At 36.7% G+C, this 19,406-nt stretch overlaps 1 protein-coding gene across 2 annotated transcripts; it reads left to right on the top strand.

The window, feature by feature from the left end:
- Positions 1–418: 418 nt before the first annotated feature.
- med16 (mediator complex subunit 16) lies at positions 419–14,458 on the top strand. 2 transcript variants are annotated; one of them, XM_081358273.1, is made up of 14 exons: positions 419–890; positions 1,093–1,200; positions 2,646–2,815; positions 2,895–3,326; positions 4,584–4,689; positions 9,207–9,362; positions 9,444–9,661; positions 9,746–9,952; positions 10,029–10,239; positions 11,088–11,221; positions 11,329–11,521; positions 11,611–11,824; positions 12,137–12,220; positions 14,061–14,458. In XM_081358273.1, exons 1-14 carry the CDS (start codon positions 752–754, stop codon positions 14,185–14,187), a joined length of 2,499 nt encoding a protein of 832 aa, XP_081214399.1. In that variant the 5' UTR covers positions 419–751; the 3' UTR covers positions 14,188–14,458. The 2 variants fall into 2 exon arrangements, with proteins under 2 accessions (XP_081214399.1, XP_081214398.1); XM_081358272.1 differs by having other exon boundaries at positions 419–932.
- The last annotated feature ends 4,948 nt before the right edge of the window (positions 14,459–19,406 follow it).

The following is a 19,406-nucleotide window of genomic DNA, read 5'->3' as shown; positions in this document are numbered from 1 at the left end:
TGGAGAGTGGAAGGGCTAGTCAGTATAGCAGCTAAGGAGTTTCATTCAGTGGAAGTACCACTTGTAACATTAAACCAGAACAGTATATAGCGCCTTGTTGTGGTGGGATGACTACAGGTAAAAACACAACATAAGATATTTATTTTACAATGGCAGAATAAAGAAGAAAATAAACATACGTATACATTAAGTCCACTTTAAATCATTTAAGAATGACAGAAAAAAAAATATTATAAAAAAAAATCTTAAACGAAAATAGAAGGAAAGGAACAAAAAGTATTTCGTAGAGGAAAGAAAGAAAGAAAGAAAGAAAGAAAGAAAGAAAGAAAGAAAGAAAGAAAGAAAGAAAGAAAGAAAGAAAGAAAGAAAGAAAGAAAGAAAGAAAGAATACTTCCTCCAGTCCAATAGGGGGCAGCACGTCGTAGTAAAGTCTCTAAACGCGGAAAGAATAGACGAACATAGACGCTCAGTGATGTGCCGCTTTAAAATGCCGATAAAAGTATTAGAAATAAAATAGTTTTAGTAATGACATGGCAGTTATACTTTAACACATTTATCTATTTTCTATCTTAAAAGCAGGAGCATGCAGTTGTACAACTGTTATTTCCTTCGTTCTGTTCTGTTTCTTTCTGTACACTAGCAGGGATGCTAAGTGTTTGCTTTTATTGACTCACACAGTGATTGTTTATATATTTAAAGGTATTCAGTAAAGTTATATGTGCTGTTGACCTTCAGTTTAATTCATTATATAATGGAGATCGCATATGTTTGCGAGTGGGAGAAGAGACCCAAGAGCAACCACTGTCCCTCAATCCCTCTGGTGTGCGCCTGGTCATGTAGAAACCTCATCGCCTTCACCACTGATCTGAAGAATGAGGAGGATGACAAAGGTCTGGACAATGCCTTTATTACCAATATTATCAGACCCGTTGGTGAGTTATAAATGAGTGATGAGGAAAAGCATACACTTTTAATTGTTTCTGAATTGGAGATGTCCAGAGCATCAGTGTTTTTGATGAGATACTGTACTACCAACAACAACAACAATGAGGGGATAGTTGATTTATGAACGGGTGTCATTTTCTGCTGTAGATCTGAGTCATATGATACACATCATTGACACTGATCACCCCTGGGATGTGTACTCAATCAACTCTGGTCACACTGAGGTCATTTCCTGCCTGGAATGGGACCAGTCAGGTCAGTCATCATGATTAATTTATGGATCATGAAATTTGTGAAATCTCTGGAACATGTCCAGGTAATAATTACAATTAAAATGAGAAATAGGATATATATGTTTTTTTTTTTTTTTCATGTGCCCTTGTAATCTTTAATCAAAGTATCTTCCTCTCCCTCTTGCATCTTTGATGATGTGTTCACCGGCGCTGAAGTGTTCAGTTCTCCTTATTCTAAATGAGTATTCTCATTTTTGTGATGTAGTAATTTTACTGTTTTACGGTAATGTGATAATTTTAGTTAAATCAGCATAAATTAGAGACAGAACAATAGATGCTACTGTAATGTATAAATAGTTTAAACATTTAATAATTTAGCAGAAGCTTTTATCCAAAGCAACTTACAAATGAGAAAAATAGCATTTAATTGTTATGATTGAAATCATTAATTTTTTTTATTAATATAATTATTTCATAATTTATCATCTGGGGAGGGAAAATGTAAAATGTAGATCCAAAATACTGCAAATCAGGGTTATTATCATTAACTAAAACTATTACAAATTTTTTGAATGAGAACTGAACTGAGCTGGATGATGACATCACTGTTTTCTCCAGAGCTGCTGTAACGATAAATGAACTAAGGATGTATACACTCCAACGGTATACTAAAAATAGAAGTAGATCAAAAACTTGTTTTCAAAAGCTTGCACTTTGAAACCTACTGCAAAGTTTGCGTTCTCAGGCCACCAAAACGCAGTTGTCGTGTAAATGAACGGCCAGAACGCATTAAAAGTTTTCTGTTTTCAGTTGAAAAAGGTGTTGTGCAAATGGCCCCTAAATTAATAACTAATGATTTTTACAACAGAAATGAATCAACGCTGATCTTACTTAAACTGGACAATTCATTTCTCCAAGAGCTGATGTACAGCCAAAACAATCTTTGATGCATTAATTTCCTACTATCACTGTAAAACTGCTTTAGAAACAATCTATATTGTAAAAAGTGCTATATAAATAAAGGTGACTTGACTTTACTTGTTAATTGAAACAAAGCTAAAACCAAATATTAGATGAAAAAGGAAAATTAAAGCTAAATAGTAAAATTAATTTTAAAACCCTCATAAAAGTAACAAAAGAAAAATTGAAACATTTAATAAAAAGAAAAAAATTAAAGCTAATTAAAACTATTAGTACTCAATAAAATGTATGTAAATGTACTGATCTATATTGACATAATTAAATCAATACATAATATGCGGTATTGTCATATGTCACAATGCAAGAAATAAGCTAATATTATTATGATAATAAATACAATTGTAATTCATTTTTTTCTTTTTCTTTTAAACTTAGAGTTAACTGTAAGCCAGACATGTTCTTGAAAGGTTTCTTGAGATTCACCTATAGATTTAAAAATGTCCTCTCCATTATCACCATTTGTTTGTGTGTGTTGTGGTCCGCCAGGCTCGAAGCTGTTGTCTGCTGATGGGGATGGTCATATTAAGTGTTGGGGGATGACGGAGCACCTGGTGAACAGCTGGGAGTGCACACAGAGCAGCTCGGTGGACGGAGACCCGATCGTGTCCCTCTCATGGTTACACAATGGCGTCAAACTCGCCCTGCATGTTGAAAAGGCAAGGAAACCTCATTACCGCCTGCTAACTAAGGGTTAAAAAACCAAACTAACACCATGATGTCTTTGTTGCTCTTCAGTCTGGCTCTACGAACTTTGGAGAGAAGTTTTCCCGGGTTAAGTTCTCCCCCTCCCTCACGTTGTTTGGCGGGAAACCCATGGAGGGTTGGCTAGCAGTGACAGTAAGCGGTCTGGTGACAGTGTCATTGTTAAAGCCAAACGGGACTCTTCTGACGGCCAGCGAGAGCCTGTGCAGGCTGAGGGGTCGCGTGGCCCTGGCTGACATCGCCTTCACGGGCGGTGGGAATATCGTGGTGGCGGCCACCGATGGCAGCAGTTCTTCTCCGGTGCAGTTCTATAAAGTGTGCGTGAGCGTAGTGAATGAGAAGTGCCGCATCGACACTGAGCTACTGCCCTCGCTATTCATGCGCTGCACCACTGACCCGGTGCGGAGGGACAAGTACCCCGCCGTCACACACCTTAAATTCCTGACACGTGAAAACTCGGAACAGGTACGTCAGAAAATTAATCTTTCATACCTAAAATTACTTGTAGCATTAATTAGTTATTCATTTTTAAATGTTAAAGATGTAAATATTAAAATGAATAGAAATGATTATTTTCATTTTCAGTATTCATTTCTTTCAAACTAAATCTTACGACCCCAAACTTTTGAATGGTAGTGTCCAAAAAGGTTTGGATCGGTATGATTTTTTATGTTTTTAAAAGAAGTCTCTTCTGCTCACCAAGGCTGCATTTATTTGATCAAAAATACGAAAAAAAAAATGAAATATTGTAAAATATGATTACAATTTAAAACAGCTGTTTTCTATGTGAATATATAGTAAAGTGTAATTTATTCCTGTGATCAAAGCTGAATTTTCAGCATCATTACTCCAGTCTTCAGTGTCACATGATCCTTCAGAAATCATTCTAATATGCTGATTTGATGCTCAAGAAACATTTCTTATTATTATCAGTGTTGAAAACAGTTAGTTACATTTTTATTTCAGGATTCTTTGATGAATAGAAAGTTCAAAAGAACAGCATTTGTCTGAAATAGAAAGCTTTTGTAACATTAAACACTACCGTTCAATAGTTTGGGGTCAGTAAGAATTGTTATTTTATTTTTTGGGGAAAAGAATGAAAAGAAATCAATACTTTATTCATCAAGGATGAATTAAATTGATCAAAAGTTACAGTAAAGACATTTATAATGTTACAAAAGATTGTATTTCAAATAAATGCTGTTCTTTTGAACTTTATACTCATCAAAGAATACTGAAAAAATTGTACACAACTGTTTTCAACATTGATAATAATAATGAATGTTTTTTTAGCATCAAATCAGCATATTAGAATGATTCTGAAGGATCATGTGACACTGAAGACTGGAGTAATGATGCTGAAAATTCAACTTTGATCACAGGAATAAATTACATTTTAAAATATATTAAAATAGAAAAGTTATTTTAAATTGTCTTAATATTTCACAATATTACTGTTTTTGTTTGTTTGTTGTTGTTTTTGTGTGTGTATTTTATCATATAAATACAGCCTTGGTGAGCAGAAGAGACTTCTTTTAAAAACATTAAAAATCTTACCATCCAAAACTTTTGAACGGCAGTGTATAATATAATTTCTTAATATAGTATAGATTTAGTATAGTTCTTGGCTGATAATGCCGGGCAGAAATTGAATGTTGATTTCCATGCTGTTTTCTGGTTATTATATCTTAACATGTTTTTGTGATTGCTGTGTTTCTGAAGGTGCTGCTCTGTGCGTCCAGTCAGATGGGCAGCATTGTAGAGTGCTGGTCCTTGCGGAAGGAGGGTCTCCCAGTTAATAATATCTTTCAACATCGATCACCTGTGGGTAAGTAACATACATCCAGACTTGGAAAATAGTTTTGTTACAGTATTACACTGATGTTTTACTTTTAAAATGTAAACATTACTATAATTCAATGTTTTTAAAGGCAGTACAACAAATACTGCTATGCTATATTAACATTGAACTTTTTTTTTTACATTATTTAAAAGCACAATATGTAAGATTTTTGCTAAATCAAAGAAAAGTGTTGACAACAACTCCCATCATTCCACACTCCTTTACAGCGTCATCAAGCTATGGTTTTGTTATTGTTTTGAAAATGCGACCTCTAGCGGCACAAAATACATACTGTGCCCCAAAATACACTTATTATAGTTCATTTTTACTATTTTTAATAGTATTGTCAAACAAAACGGAGGCTAGTTCGACCCTCCCTCCTCCTCATTTTGATTGGCTGGAACACTGTTTGTTTTGTTTCATGGTCCAGGCTGGGCCAGTTTGCTTTTTTTGCTGTTTATGGAACCTGGGCTGTCTACAGAGACCGCGTTTTTTTACAGTGTGTTCAGGGGACAGGCAGCTAGCAGATAGTGAGGAGATGTTTGCTGGATGTGATCAAAAATGTTTTGGCCTAAAAAACACATAACATCGCTTAAAAAACACATGAAATCACCAATCACCGACAGGAGTGGGTGTTGTGAGGTTTTCGCGTGCAGCCATAGCCTGGGTGCCAGCCCGAACCCCGCCCACAAAATTTTTTGGTCGGGAAGTTCGGTCTGGACTCGATCCATTGAGGAGTAATTATGCTCGGCTCCCAGAAGGCCGAGCCAATCAAATTGCCAGGGCGGGCTTTAATCGATGATGGACAGATGATCTGCGGTTACGTAATCACCCACGTCATCAAAGAGCGGTTGGGTTGAATTAGTTTACAACAAAGATGACTGCCGCTGGAGAATTGAGATTTCACGAGTTCACACTTACAAATAAGTCAGATAGAATAAATGCGTATATGTATGAAGGACTAAAAATGACAGAACGAAAAATAAATAAATAAATAAATAAAAGTAGAAATAAATAAATAAATGCAGAAATAATAGTAAAAATAAATACATTTTGGTAATATAAATGGCTATTTCTGTATTTTTACATGTATTTATTTATTTATTTATGCATTTCTATATGTATTTATTTATGTATTTATACATTTATTTATATATTTATGTATTTATATATTTATTTATTTATATATTTATATATGTATTTATTTATACATTTATTTATTCCTACGTTTATTTATTTCTGTATTTCCACATTTCTACATTTATTTATTTCTGTATTTCCACATTTCTACATTTATTTATTTCTGTATTTCCACATTTCTACATTTATTTTTCCCTGCGCATGTATGCTAATTGACCAATGGCTAACCACGCCCCCTCCACTCACTCAGTCAACATTCGGTAACAGGCGCTTTGGCAGCTGTCACAGTCTGAGACATTTCACAGGAGGCAATTGATGATTTTTTGGAGACAGAAAGATTATATATCATCTCGATGTCACCAAAAGGGCCTTAAATATGCATTGGAGGGTTATATTAATAATTTTATTGTTGAGAAGGCCGATAAGCTTCAGCTCCAGAACAAAGATTTACAGTTCACAGTGTAAACGTCATAGTTTGGTGCTATTTCGCTTCAAACGCTCGCTTTATACGCGCGTCCTATTCGCTTTGGTTTCAAAATGTTCAAGCGTCGAACTAGACGCGGATACGCGCGAATTTGACGCTCTATTCGCGTTTGGTGAGAGCGCAGAATAATGAACAGGCTGCGATGTCAAGATTGCATTGCTGGAATGTGTGTGTGTGTGTGTGTGTCAGAGAGCGGGCGCCGGGGCGCGATCGAACAGTGGAAACATAAAAACATACTCCATTTTGTTCATACAGGACATAATTAAAACTGCAAAGTGTTTAGCCTACTTATATTTGTGTAAAACACAACATTGTGCTTTTGTCAAACTGTACTCTTGTCAAACTGTAGCCTACAACTGTCACCCAACCAAAATCACACACACACGCTGTTTTAAAGCCAAAATGACAAGAAAAAACATAAAAACGAATGAAAACTGATAACCGCAATGCATTGCAATGGACGAGGAAGCAGAGAACGTCCAAGTGTCTTGGGTTAGCTATGCGTACTGTGATTGGCTCATCGCGTTTGGGGGCGTGGCTTAGCCATTGGTCAATTAGCATACATGCGCAGGGAAAAATAAATGTAGAAATGTGGAAGTACAGAAATAAATAAATGTAGAAATGTGGAAATACAGAAATAAATAAATGTAGAAATGTGGAAATACAGAAATAAATAAATGTAGGAATAAATAAATGTATAAATAAATACATATATAGATATATAAATAAATAAATAAATAAATAAATATATAAATACATAAATATATAAATAAATGTATAAATACATAAATAAATACATATAGAAATGCATAAATAAATAAATAAATACATGTAAAAATACAGAAATAGCCATTTATATTACCAAAATGTATTTATTTTTACTATTATTTCTGCATTTATTTATTTATTTCTACTTTTATTTATTTATTTATTTATTTATTTATTTTTCGTTCTGTCATTTTTAGTCCTTCATATATATGAGATTTAACGAGTTCACACAAATAAGTCAGATAGAATAAATGCGTATATGACGTGCTGTCCGAGGAGAGGGCTGTGAGCTCGGTAGCCATACTCCCCCCGTGTACCTGGTTGTGAGAGAACAAGACAAGAGTGAGGATTCGGGGTGGTGGAGGGATGCTGAAAAACTGTCAAGGAGTGTTAGGTAAGTTGACAGAGTGAGTATGCTTCCTCATGCTGATAGATAGGGGTAACGTTAGACATGGTATTGTTTGATGACAAGTTGATATTGGATTGATTATTTGCACGTGCTCCTCCCGAACTTTGTTTATGAAACATCATTTGTAGATTCCGCCATCGCGTCTGTTATAGAAGATATCCACAGCGCATTCATTTTAAAAGAGGAACAGAGAGCCGCAACATTTTGTTGGTTGAAAATATGAATGAAGAACATCATTTACTCCGTTGCTCTGATTGGTTGTAGGTCTATCCAATTGAGTGCAGAGTTTTTTTTTTTCCTGGTTCGGTTGAGACACGCCCCATAATAAAAGCCCTATGAAGCAGTATCAGACTCACATTCTGACTAGAATATGAGTATGACGAAGTCAGGCTAAGGCAGCCGTGCACGAGCGCAAAACCTCACAATACCCACCCCTGTCGGTGATTGGTTTGGAACACTATTTATTTTGGTTTTGAGTGGTGGTGAAACCAACTGTTTTTGTGTGCAGATTTCAGAGCCTAGGCTGCCTACAGAGATGCGTTTTTTTGACGGCATGCTTATGGGACGGGCAGCTAGCGGATCGTTAGGAAAGATTAGATAAATGTGATCATTTATGTTTGGGCCTGAAAATTACTGATACAACCTTTAATATGTTTGCCTTCAAGCAAATTGTAAAGGTGCAGTAAGCGATATTGTCGTTATTTGTCTGGAGCTGGTGTGCTGCTGGTGACTAACAAACTCTTGCTTGTATATTTTCTTTTGTATTGTATGCTCATTTTTTTGTTCTTGTCGTTTGTTAGTCATCTTTGCTTTATTGATTTGGGCTGGTTTGGGATCAGTTTGGTGGTTTTCAAATTTAAATTTAAATTTTATAGGCTAATTAGTTAAAAAACAGAACCCAAATGTGCATGTACTCTATCCAATCAGTCATCAAGACGTTACTAAACACACTCGCCCACTGCAGAGTCGGCTGGTGTTGGCTCATGTGTAGCGGGTTTTTAGCGCGATAAGGGACCCTCTCAATTCATGTACATAGTCTGTTCATTTCTTTACTGCTGTTTGAAAATATTTGACATGCTTTAATATTTTCTATCTCAATGAGTAGAAACATTTCTGTTATATTTGCTCATTTTCTTTTACTGTATTTGCCATGTTTTGAATTATTTTTAAACCTTGGTTGTCATGACAATAGAATTCTATCTCATTCTTTTGGGGGTGAATGTTTTAGGCATGTTTTGGAGAGTTTTGGGCTGGAAATTGTCGACCCAATCTGGCAATGCTGGGGGCTGATTTCAAATATCTATGTGTTAGTTAGTTTTATTTAGAGTTTGACAAGGCAGGATATTAAAGAACAAAACCCTGAAATGTATCAAACATAACACATGCTCAAGACAACCATATGTACCTAATTTAAAAAAAAAAAAAAAAAAAAAAAAACAGGTTGAGTAAAACATACACAGAAAAACATGAAATACACCAGGCTTCATACAATCAAACCTGTACATTATTATAAAACAATTTAAGAGCATGTGGAATAAAATAAAATTTATGTCTTCTTGTTTTACTGCTGGGCACAACAAATTCCCTGAGCTGCAGTAGTATATGCGTGTGTGTGTGTTTATTAGATTACTGGATTGAAACTTAAGTTGCTGATGTCATCAGACGTCAACCCATTGTTGTTTGTTTTCTCAACATTTTTAGTAGGTGAAAAGCAGCCAATGATTCTGAAGTGGCGTATTCTCTCAGCGACCAACGATCTGGACCGTGTATCTGCTGTCGCTCTGCCTAAACTTCCCATCTCCATCTCAAACACTGATCTCAAAGTCGCCTCAGACACCAAGTTCTTCCCAGGCCTTGGTACAGCCTTTGTATCCTTTCTCTTACTTCAAAGAACGTAGCTTTGATGGCTCAGATTGATTATTAGTTCGTTGTCCGCAGGTCTCGCCCTGGCGTTCCATGACGGCAGTATCCAAATTCTCCATCGCCTTTCCCTGCACACCATGGGAGTGTTCTACGGTTCCTCTGGTTCCTCCCAGCGTGTTGGAGAAGAACCCGCCATTAAACGCCAGAGGACTGGTGGCCCGATGCTGCACTTCAAAGCCCTTCAGTTCTCTTGGACATCTCTGGCTCTGGTGGGCGTGGACAATCATGGCAAGGTATGACCAAGGCATGACATATCATAACACCTAGCGATGACAGAAGCACCCTCAGATCTTATGTTTCCCCTCCTATGGTTTCAGTTGCACATGCTTCGAGTGTCCCCATCTATGGGCCAAATGTTGGACATGAACACGCTCCTGCGCCACCTGCTGTTTCTCCTTGAGTACTGCATGGTGACGGGATATGACTGGTGGGACGTGCTGCTGCACGCACAGCCTGGCATGGTGCATAACCTTCTGGAGAAACTTCACGAGGAGTACATGAGACAAAACCAAGCACTGCAGCAGGTAGATCAACCTGTTATTATAGAAACTTCCACTTCATGACTTATCAATTGACTTCCTTGTGATTCCTCTATTTAAGGTTTTGTCCACCCGTATAGTGGCAGTGAAGGCATCTCTGTGTAAGCTGTCCTCTGCCACTGCAGCAAGAGCCTGTGACTTCCACGCTAAACTGCTCCTTATTGCCATCAGCTCCACGCTGAAGTCTTTACTGAGACCTCATGTGCTCAACACCCCCGACAAGAGTCCCGGAGACAGACTGTCTGAGATCTGTGCCAAAAACACTGACATTGGTAATAACCCACTACCCAAAAAAAAATGCTTCAGTGTAGGCCTGTCGTGATTATTGATTAATCGTCCGATTTTGGTTATTTGATCTAATCTCAATTATTTGAGATAACCGTGATAGTTGTGTAGTTTAAATTTCAATCACATTTTGACATGTTGCTTAAAGAAGTGCGCAATCTCGTATCTCCTTTTCCGGTTTGGTAGGGAGAAGCAGGGGACTAATCTGGTGGAGAATAAAGATGAAAGAAAAAAAATAAATAATTGGTGTACACAAGTCAAAGGTCTTCCTTCATACGAATTGAAGGCTTGTGGGTTTATATATTATATTATACTGTATTACATTATATTATTATATTTTGGTTCTCAAATCTGATTGGCTGAGAGCCTTTTTCAGTCATTAGTAGAATATCATATGGAAACCGTTTCACAATTTGTATGACACCGTCTGTTTCTGCCAGATAAATGGCAGAGGAGAAAACCTACTATAATATTACAAATAATACTGTTATTGTATCACCGAATTTAGTTTTAAGAGTTTTTTAGGTGTGAATGTAGTTGTTTAGACCTCAAATATGCAATTTATAAATAAACATAGCACCTATTTGAAAATTTGTGAGCTCCTGGCCGTCAAGGAAGTTCATATTTACGAGTTGGGAAGTCGTAATTACGACAGAAGGTGCGTTTCAAGTCGCTTTGTTCGGCGCAAGGTGGCTTGTTCAGCAAGATTTTCCCACTCAAAATTATGACTTTGTGTAGCAGTTCTTGTAAATACAATCTTTTCAACCATTCTCCCATCTTCCCATTTTTGTTGTTTTGACGCTAATGGAGATTTCTGATCGGTTAATGTGTTCAGACATTGATAAAGTGATGATCAACCTTAAGACTGAGGAGTTTGTTCTGGACGGACCCCCTCTCCAATCTCTCCAGCAGCTCATTCAGTGGGTCGGAGACTTTGTTCTTTACCTGCTGGCCAACCTGCCCAACCAGGTGAGATCAACTGGACGACCTTTACTAAGATTACTGCCAATTTCTGCCAAATTATCCTGCCAATTTTGAGTTTTACATGATGCTGTCATGCCTGAATATCTTTTCAGGGCTCCATTGTGCGTCCAGGGTTTGGGTTCCTGCGGGATGGTGCGTCTCTGGGCATGCTCAGAGAGATGCTAGTCATGATCCGTATTTGGGGCCTGCTGAAACCAGGCTGTTTGCCCATCTACACGGCCACATCTGACAACCAGGACAGCATGTTTCTGCTCTTCCGCCTGCTCACCAAACTCTGGCTCTGCTGTGAGTTAGACCCTCCGCCACTCTTTGGGCCAAAATTTCAGTTCAGTGAAAAAATTTACTCTATTTTGCTGTTTTCTTTTGGTTGATAGCTCGAGATGAGAGTCACCCGCAGGACCCCGATGAGACGTTGATTGATGAGTGCTGTCTGCTGCCCAGTCAGCTCCTAGTACCCAGCATGGACTGGCTGCCCATCAACGATGGTGTCATCACTAAGATCCAGAGCAAACACCCGCTTAGACTTCAGTTTGGCAAACCATACACCCTGCCTGGGGTCAACCCCAACGCACAGGGGGAGGTGTTCAGGTGAGCGATTATAGGTTTCTTAAAGGGACAGTTCACCAAAAAAGATTCTATAATCATTTACTCAGTACACAAAAGATGCATAATTTGAAAAATATCCTGTCCACTTTTCAAATATAATCAAAGTTAATAAAGACTGGACAACCAAGTTCCAAAATTGATAAAAAAGCAGCATAAAAGTTGTCCAGATATGACCTGTTGTGCTATAGTCCAAGTCTGATTTCTGAGGAACTAAATTGACAGATAATTGTCTGATAAAAAGGTTTAATTGTTGCCAGTGGTTAGGGCATTTATGTTTTGATGCTGTTGTTTCAGGATTCCAGCATCTCAGAAGATGGACCATCTGAGATGTTTACATTTGGGAATCTCTCCAACAGAGGACAGCAAAGCTTGCACCAGGTATATTTTTAGAAGTATTCCTCAAGTGAAATGTTAATGTTATAAACAAATTAGTTTATAAAGCCTTTAAAATGTATTTTTGAAAATATTTATATATATTTTTGAAAAAAAAATTTTTTTTTCAGCACATCTCTCTGGCATAGTGTCTATATATTTCCTGAGAACTTCAACACTAATAGCCGCTTTCCGACCAAGTAGTTCTAGGAACTTAGTTCTAGGAACTGTCCACTTCTAAACAGTTCTAAGAACTACTCTCCCCCAAACTCGGTTTTGCTGTTTGCGTTCGCACTGGCCAAGTGGCCATAGGAACTGGTAGGAGGGGTAAGGGAGTGACGCAAGCACGGTGACTTTTATTTTGACGGCGCGTCGGACCTTTATTTTGGTGGCGCTGAGAACGCCAGAGCAAACAATGCTCGCATTCGCTGTGTTTATTAGTTAGCGATCTGTCTAACAGTACTGTTTAATATCTTATTAGATAGAACTGTTATAGAAAGTAGACAGTATATGAAAAAAGGTTATTAGCCTACATAATCATGTTTGGCTTGGTCCACTCAAAGATGCGTTGGATTTTCTCTTCAGCATTTAAGGTTTAGAGACCCATCTATCACTGTTTTCCATGTTTGTATAGTTAGTTTATGGAGTAAATATATAGGCTATAATCTGTGTGTTTACATTCTAGCTGTTTTAAAAATGGCGGGTGCTGGTGTTCCGCGTGCGTTCGGTCAATCAGCGAACACTAACGTCACGGATAGTTCCTATAGTGCTGGTTTAGACTCTACTCTGAAGAAGGACCTAAATTAGTTCCTACAAATGGAGTTCCTAGAACTAAAATCGTTCCTAGTTCCTGCGGTGCGAACACGCCGACATCCGTGTACTATAGCCAATAGTTCTAGGAACTGTGAAAAGGTTCCTCCGGTCAGAAAGCGGCTAATGTTATCCCATGCCTTCTGCAACTGAAGCCAAAAGCTTTCCTTTGAATGTAGCCTTACCAATAGAGCTGTCCAGTGTTTTTTTTTTTTTCTTCTCAAAACGCCCCAAATTTGCTCGATGGGGTTGAGGTCCGGACTTTGACGGTGCCAGTCCATCATTTTCAATGTTCCAGCAGATTCCTTTTGTCGCAGTTCCGGCAATAGTTAGAAGAATGTTTAGTGTCATTGTCACAATTGACAATAACAATTGAAACCTCTTAAATATGCCAAGTGTTCTAATAATTTTGGCCAAAACTGTATATATAATATTTTATGTGAATTAATGTATATTGTTATTTTGTCTTCTGAAAAGAATATATATGCGCTAGTTGTTGTTTGATGTTGATAGTTGATGTTGAAGTTAATGTTTTTGAAAGTCTCTTATGCTCACCAAGGTGGCATTTATTTGATTAAAAAGAATGTAATATTGTGAAATTTTATTATAATTTAAAATAACAGTTTTATATTTAAAAAGGCCATTTGTGCCATATTTTAAAATGCCTGAATCACTATGGTACACCTATAATAAGTGTTTATATTGACACTATTTTAGACCAAGCTGGACGACAACCGCTGTGGAGTAGCCCAGACGTACCTGTGTGACTCGTTATATGCATTAACAGAGAGAAGTAGCTCCGGCAACAATATACAGTATATGAACTTCTGACTTCTAAAAAGAGTTTGATGGAATAATAAAGACCAATTACATAAAATTACTTTTGAATAGTAAACAGACTGATGTGCTATGCTTTTTGTGGGTAGTTGGGCCTGTAAATCTTTTATCTCCACATATGATGATGATGATTCTGCCTTCACAAACTCTATATTTAGCAGCACTCTTCAATGAGCTCTTGTCTTTTTGGTCTGCTTAGGTGTGGCTGTGTCACCATGCTGAGATCCCCAAATAAAACCAACGCCATGAGACAGTGGGAGCAGCGCTGGATCAAGAACTGTCTATGTGGAGGTCTCTGGAGAAGAATCCCCTCCACACTAACATAAAAACCACACCGTCTGGAAATGTGAGGAAATGTTAAAGCTGCATGGATCTCTCATTGTAAACTAACATATTGATCTGTGCAACGAAGCAATCTTTATTTTCTTGAAAACTTGTCCTACAAGATGTTCTCCCAGCCACAATGTCTGCTGGAGAGAGTGAATGTCTTATTTTTTTGATGTTGTAAATATGAAACCATGTTATTTTTTTGTAATGTTGTAGTATGTAATAAACATTTTTGTAATGAATAAAATAGATTTGCCTTCTGATTTGTATTAATGAACATTTTAAAACGACAATTCTTCTTTTCAGAAATATCAATTGTAACATTGTCTGTCGTCTGACAACCATAGGGTGGTGCTAAACCTGATAAACACAGTCATGTTAAATATCCATCATGCTTATTATTCACAGACAAATACAGCATACTGATTATCTACTGATTCTGCCCACAACAGACCATTGGAATTATCACTTAAGTGTAGACAGCCACTTCAGTAACAGCACTATTTAGTTCAACACTTAAAAAAATTAGTGTGAAATTACAGTATATTCCAGGTTAATAATTGCATTACTTTCACAGTAATTTCACAGTATGACTTCTCTTGTATCTAATTGCACTCTCAAAAAATTACTGTAAACAAAGAATATCATATTGTATTTCTACAGTGCATATCTAGCCTGCTATGAAGGTACCCAGAATGCAGTGCGGCATGAATAGATTATGCTGTGGAGTTTCTTGATTCCTGTTGGTTTTATCTGCTGCTTTTTGGTTCACTTTTAGCAGTTTGTGTTGTTGGTTTATTTTGTACCCTTTTAGGGTTTATCTTTTTATATTATTATTATTATTATTTGTTTAGTGTCACCATTGTCGTGTTTTGTAGTATTGATGTATTGTGCATAGGTGAAGCTTATAAATAACTACGTCTTGTGCTTCAAGATGATGACACACCTTTCAAAGACAGTTGCTTCGCTATTGTGAAAGATCAATGTACAAACAGTTATGAGTTTGAAATAAGATATTGGTAAATCTTCATGCTAAAACAATGCTAAAGCAAAATGCTAAGAATAGCTGGACTAACTTAAAATCATCCAAATAACTTATTTTATATTCTAGCTTTGCATTGTTTAAACAAATGTTTACATTTGTCACACTTCTGGCTTGGCTACATCACAAATTTGAATATGAATATACAAGGTCCAAGATCCCAAGCAATTGGAACATTAATCACTTCAAAACAATTACAGTACTAAACAATATAATTTCTTACAGTGTCATAGTTAAACAGTAAAACTATACAGTAAAACAAGAGCAGTATATTGCTGTGATATCAGCATCATTTTGCTGTTGATGAACAGTAATTCGTAAGAAAATGACCCAGCATGCATTAATTTCACTGTAGAATTTCTGACTACTTATTGTAAAATAATACTCTTTAATCCTGTAAATTCCTGGCAATTTTTTACAGTGTAGGGAGAGTATGAGGATTTGACCATGGGAATAAATGGGAAATCAATAGGAGAACTGTGACAGCCAACTACTGTGCTTTAGCTCTGATTCAAGAGGTCATCCCAGCACGGGATACTCAGCAGAGGTATGGCCAGAGGGCCATCGGGCATCTCTCCAAGCCTTCAGTGGCAGCAGCTTGCTGGGGGTTCACACTTTTTCCTCAATGCAACCAGAGATTGTCCCCATATTCAGACCATCTGGAAGCAAGCAAAAAAAATTAACCTCAAAATCACTGATGCCCTAAAGGTAATTTAATAACAAAGTATAGAGAGTTTTTCTTGAGTGTTTTTTTTTTTTTTAAGAAATCAATACTTTTATTCAGCAAGGAGGCATTAAATTGATCAAAAGTGACAGTAAAAACATTTATAATGTTACAAAAAAATTCTATTTCAAATAAATGATTTTATTTTGAGCTTTCCATTCATCAAAAAATCTTGAAAAAAATCCACAAAAATACTAAGCAGCAAAACTGTTTTCAACATTGATAATAATAAATGTTTCTTAAGCACCAAATCAGCATATTAGAATGATTTCTGAAGGATCATTTGACACTGAAGACTGGAGTAATGATGCTGAAAAATAAGCTTTGCCATCACAGGAATAAATGATTTTTTAGAATATTTTAACAGAAAAGTTATATTAAATTGTAAAAGTTTTCCACAATATCACTGTTTTTCCTGTATTTTGATGAAATAAATGCATCCTTGGTGAGAATGAGAGACTTCTTTCAAAATATATATATATATATATATATTTTAAATCTTACCAACCCCAAACATTAGAATGGTGTATCTTCTATATGAAAATGTATTTATAAATGTATGATAGGTGTTATTGAGAAAAGTGTTTGTTAATGTTATTAATGAAAGATACAAATTAAATGTTACCAAGACAATTTGGCTTTTTATATGGGTCCGCAGGTTTTAATATAATCACATTATTTATATTGGCAAAATAAATACTGCATGAATCGCATGTATTTTACTGAATCACCTCTGAACTATAATGCATATAATGAATGCATGAAAATGAAAACTATAATGCAAAATTGCAAATAAATGCACTATAACAGATTTGTGTCTACATAAATCCATATTCATATAAACACATGCAATCCACATAGGCTAATTGTAATTTGGCTTATTCTGTGGTCCCTAACAGGCTAAAAGGGAAACCGTTTGTTAGACTACAGCAAACAGGACATCATGATAGGGTGTTCATGTGTGTTTTCATTCTGCATCAAGACATAAGTTGTCCAATAAACAAGCCCATACCATCTCCACTCCACCCTGTTCTAAACACGTTACCTGTGCAATAGCATGTTACCATGTTACCACTGCTAGAGGAGATCACAACAGATGCTCAGGAATGCTGCCACACCTGATGACTGCTGATGATGGACCGATTTTATAGTAAAATCAATTGATGCAGCTTCATGCAGCACTGACAAATCATTGTTAGCCTATCTCTAATAGTGGGGTCCTTCTGCTACTGAAGCCCCTCAGATATTGGATGTCAGTTGGATGTCAGAACAGCAGCTCAAGTGAGTTGAGGAATATTGTGGTTGGCTCCAGAAGGCAGTCATATAACAGGAGTTCGTGATTGCTCCGTGGAAAACGTGAGCAGAAAGAGGAATATGAACTGAAAGAGCCGCAGTATAACCTCGTGAAGAAGGAATAAGCTGGGATATTTATTTTGTTTCACTCAGGATATCTTTCTTTCAGACAATCGTCTTTTTTCGCAGTCAAGGTGAGATTTTTTTCCTCAATTTTTTACCTGCATGAAGAACAGCAGCAGATCTGTCTGAATAAACAACACCGACGCGACGCGACAAGAACGCTGCCATTATAATTAGATGTGGGAGAAAACGCGTGCGGGTACGGTCGCGTCGCGTCCAGTGGAGATGCAGTATTATTTCGATAAATGATAACTGAGGGTGTCGCAGTGACGCTGCTGTACGGCAGTTTTACATAACAAACACAATCTCAGTCTCACTTTATAGTATGAATCAAAATTATTTAGGCAGGCAAATGCATGTAAACGTATATGGGTACTGATATCGACTGCAGGTCATTCAGTAGCCGTTATGTGCAACGATTCTCGCAAGGTTTCAGTTCAACTGACACCTGATCATTGAACCTACACCTGATAAATTCCTGAGTGATTAAAAAATCTTGCCATTTAATTCACTATTGCACTACTCACTATTTAATTAACTAGCTACTGTAATTCACTATTCGTGACGATCATTATATAATCAAATATATATAGAATTCCTATTCTGTGAACAGCAAGGTGTTACATGTGATTGTCAGTCTAAATTTCCAGTGTAACTGAAATCATCATCAGTGACTTTTCTCATAATGTGTGGACATTAGAAAGACTCTTATCTGATTTCATTATTGATTTTTCCTGGGTCTCTTCACTTCAAGTGTATAATGATTTTGCCTTGACTGGTTGACATTGCTCCAAATCTTTATTGACCTAACTATTGTTCTGCAGTGTTGTGGATACATTTTGCTTGGGTTCTTGCGGACAAACCAGGGTCAAAAAGTAGCAGTGTTGCACAGCTCACTCTTTAACCTCACTTTACCCCACAGATTTGTGTGAGAAACCCAGTCAAGTTTAATTTCCTTTCTCTGCAGTCAAAGCCTCTCACTGTGAGTATGTGTGAGCACAAACACAGTCTTTTTGGAGAGAACTTAGCACCTATGGATTCTTCCTTAAAAGTCACACACACACACACTCAGAAATCTTTTGCCTGTGAGACATGCGGCTCATCGAGATAAACAGAGCTCCCACTCTTGAAAACAGGCTTCCTGCTAATTTCAGCAGAGCCTCGCTCACTCCCACTCGAGAGTTGGGAGAGAGTCTTCAGGACAAGTGCCTTGTTTAGTCACTGTTGATTTGGCACGGAACACTATTCTCTCAATGCCTGCTCAAACAATAGCCCACATCAACATTTGTTCATTATGCTCTTTTGAGAATATTCAGAGAGAAGCTGTTTATTTAATATTTATTTTCCTCAGGCACACAGTCTGCAATCCATTTATTCAGGAGGGCTTCATTCTGTTTCAGATGAGAAAATAATAATTTGAACATTTTTGTGCATGCCTTTTCCAGTGGATATAACCAATGCTCACACATTTATATTTCAAAATATAATTAAATACTCAAATATATTATATGCCAAATATTTATTTCCTCATAAATTTCTTAGATTTTTTGGGGGGATATTATCAATCTTAATATATTCCTATTGTGCAAAATAAATAGTATTAATTTACCCAAACTTGATTTAAGTTTGAAAATGCATTTTCAATCTTATATCAAATGAAAATGCCCTTTGAAGTACATTTTGATATATATAGGCCTGCTTATATAGACCTTATGTAGGCCCGCCCCTTTTAGGCACTGTGTTCGTTTTGTTCTGTCTTCCGTTTTGCATTGTCATAGCATGAAGGTAAGATCTTACAGATTTATGAATGATCCGCTCATTTTAAAATCTTCCCAGTCTTCTGATATATCTTATGACATCCGCTGCACTTAAAACACTACACTGCTCATGATAACTTAAGTTAACTCTACAATAAGTAAATCCACTTCACCAGGTAATTACTCTTCGACAGCGAAGTTATAGAAATATACAGATCTATCACAGAAACAGAAATTCAAAAACAAAACTCTAAAGATGGCTGTGCACTTGTTTCTCTG

This window comes from Scardinius erythrophthalmus (assembly GCF_964197995.2).
Source record: "Scardinius erythrophthalmus genome assembly, chromosome: 25".
Taxonomy (NCBI): Eukaryota; Metazoa; Chordata; class Actinopteri; order Cypriniformes; family Leuciscidae; genus Scardinius; species Scardinius erythrophthalmus.
Note: the sequence above shows the minus strand (reverse complement) of the source record. Positions and strands in the feature narration are given on the sequence as shown.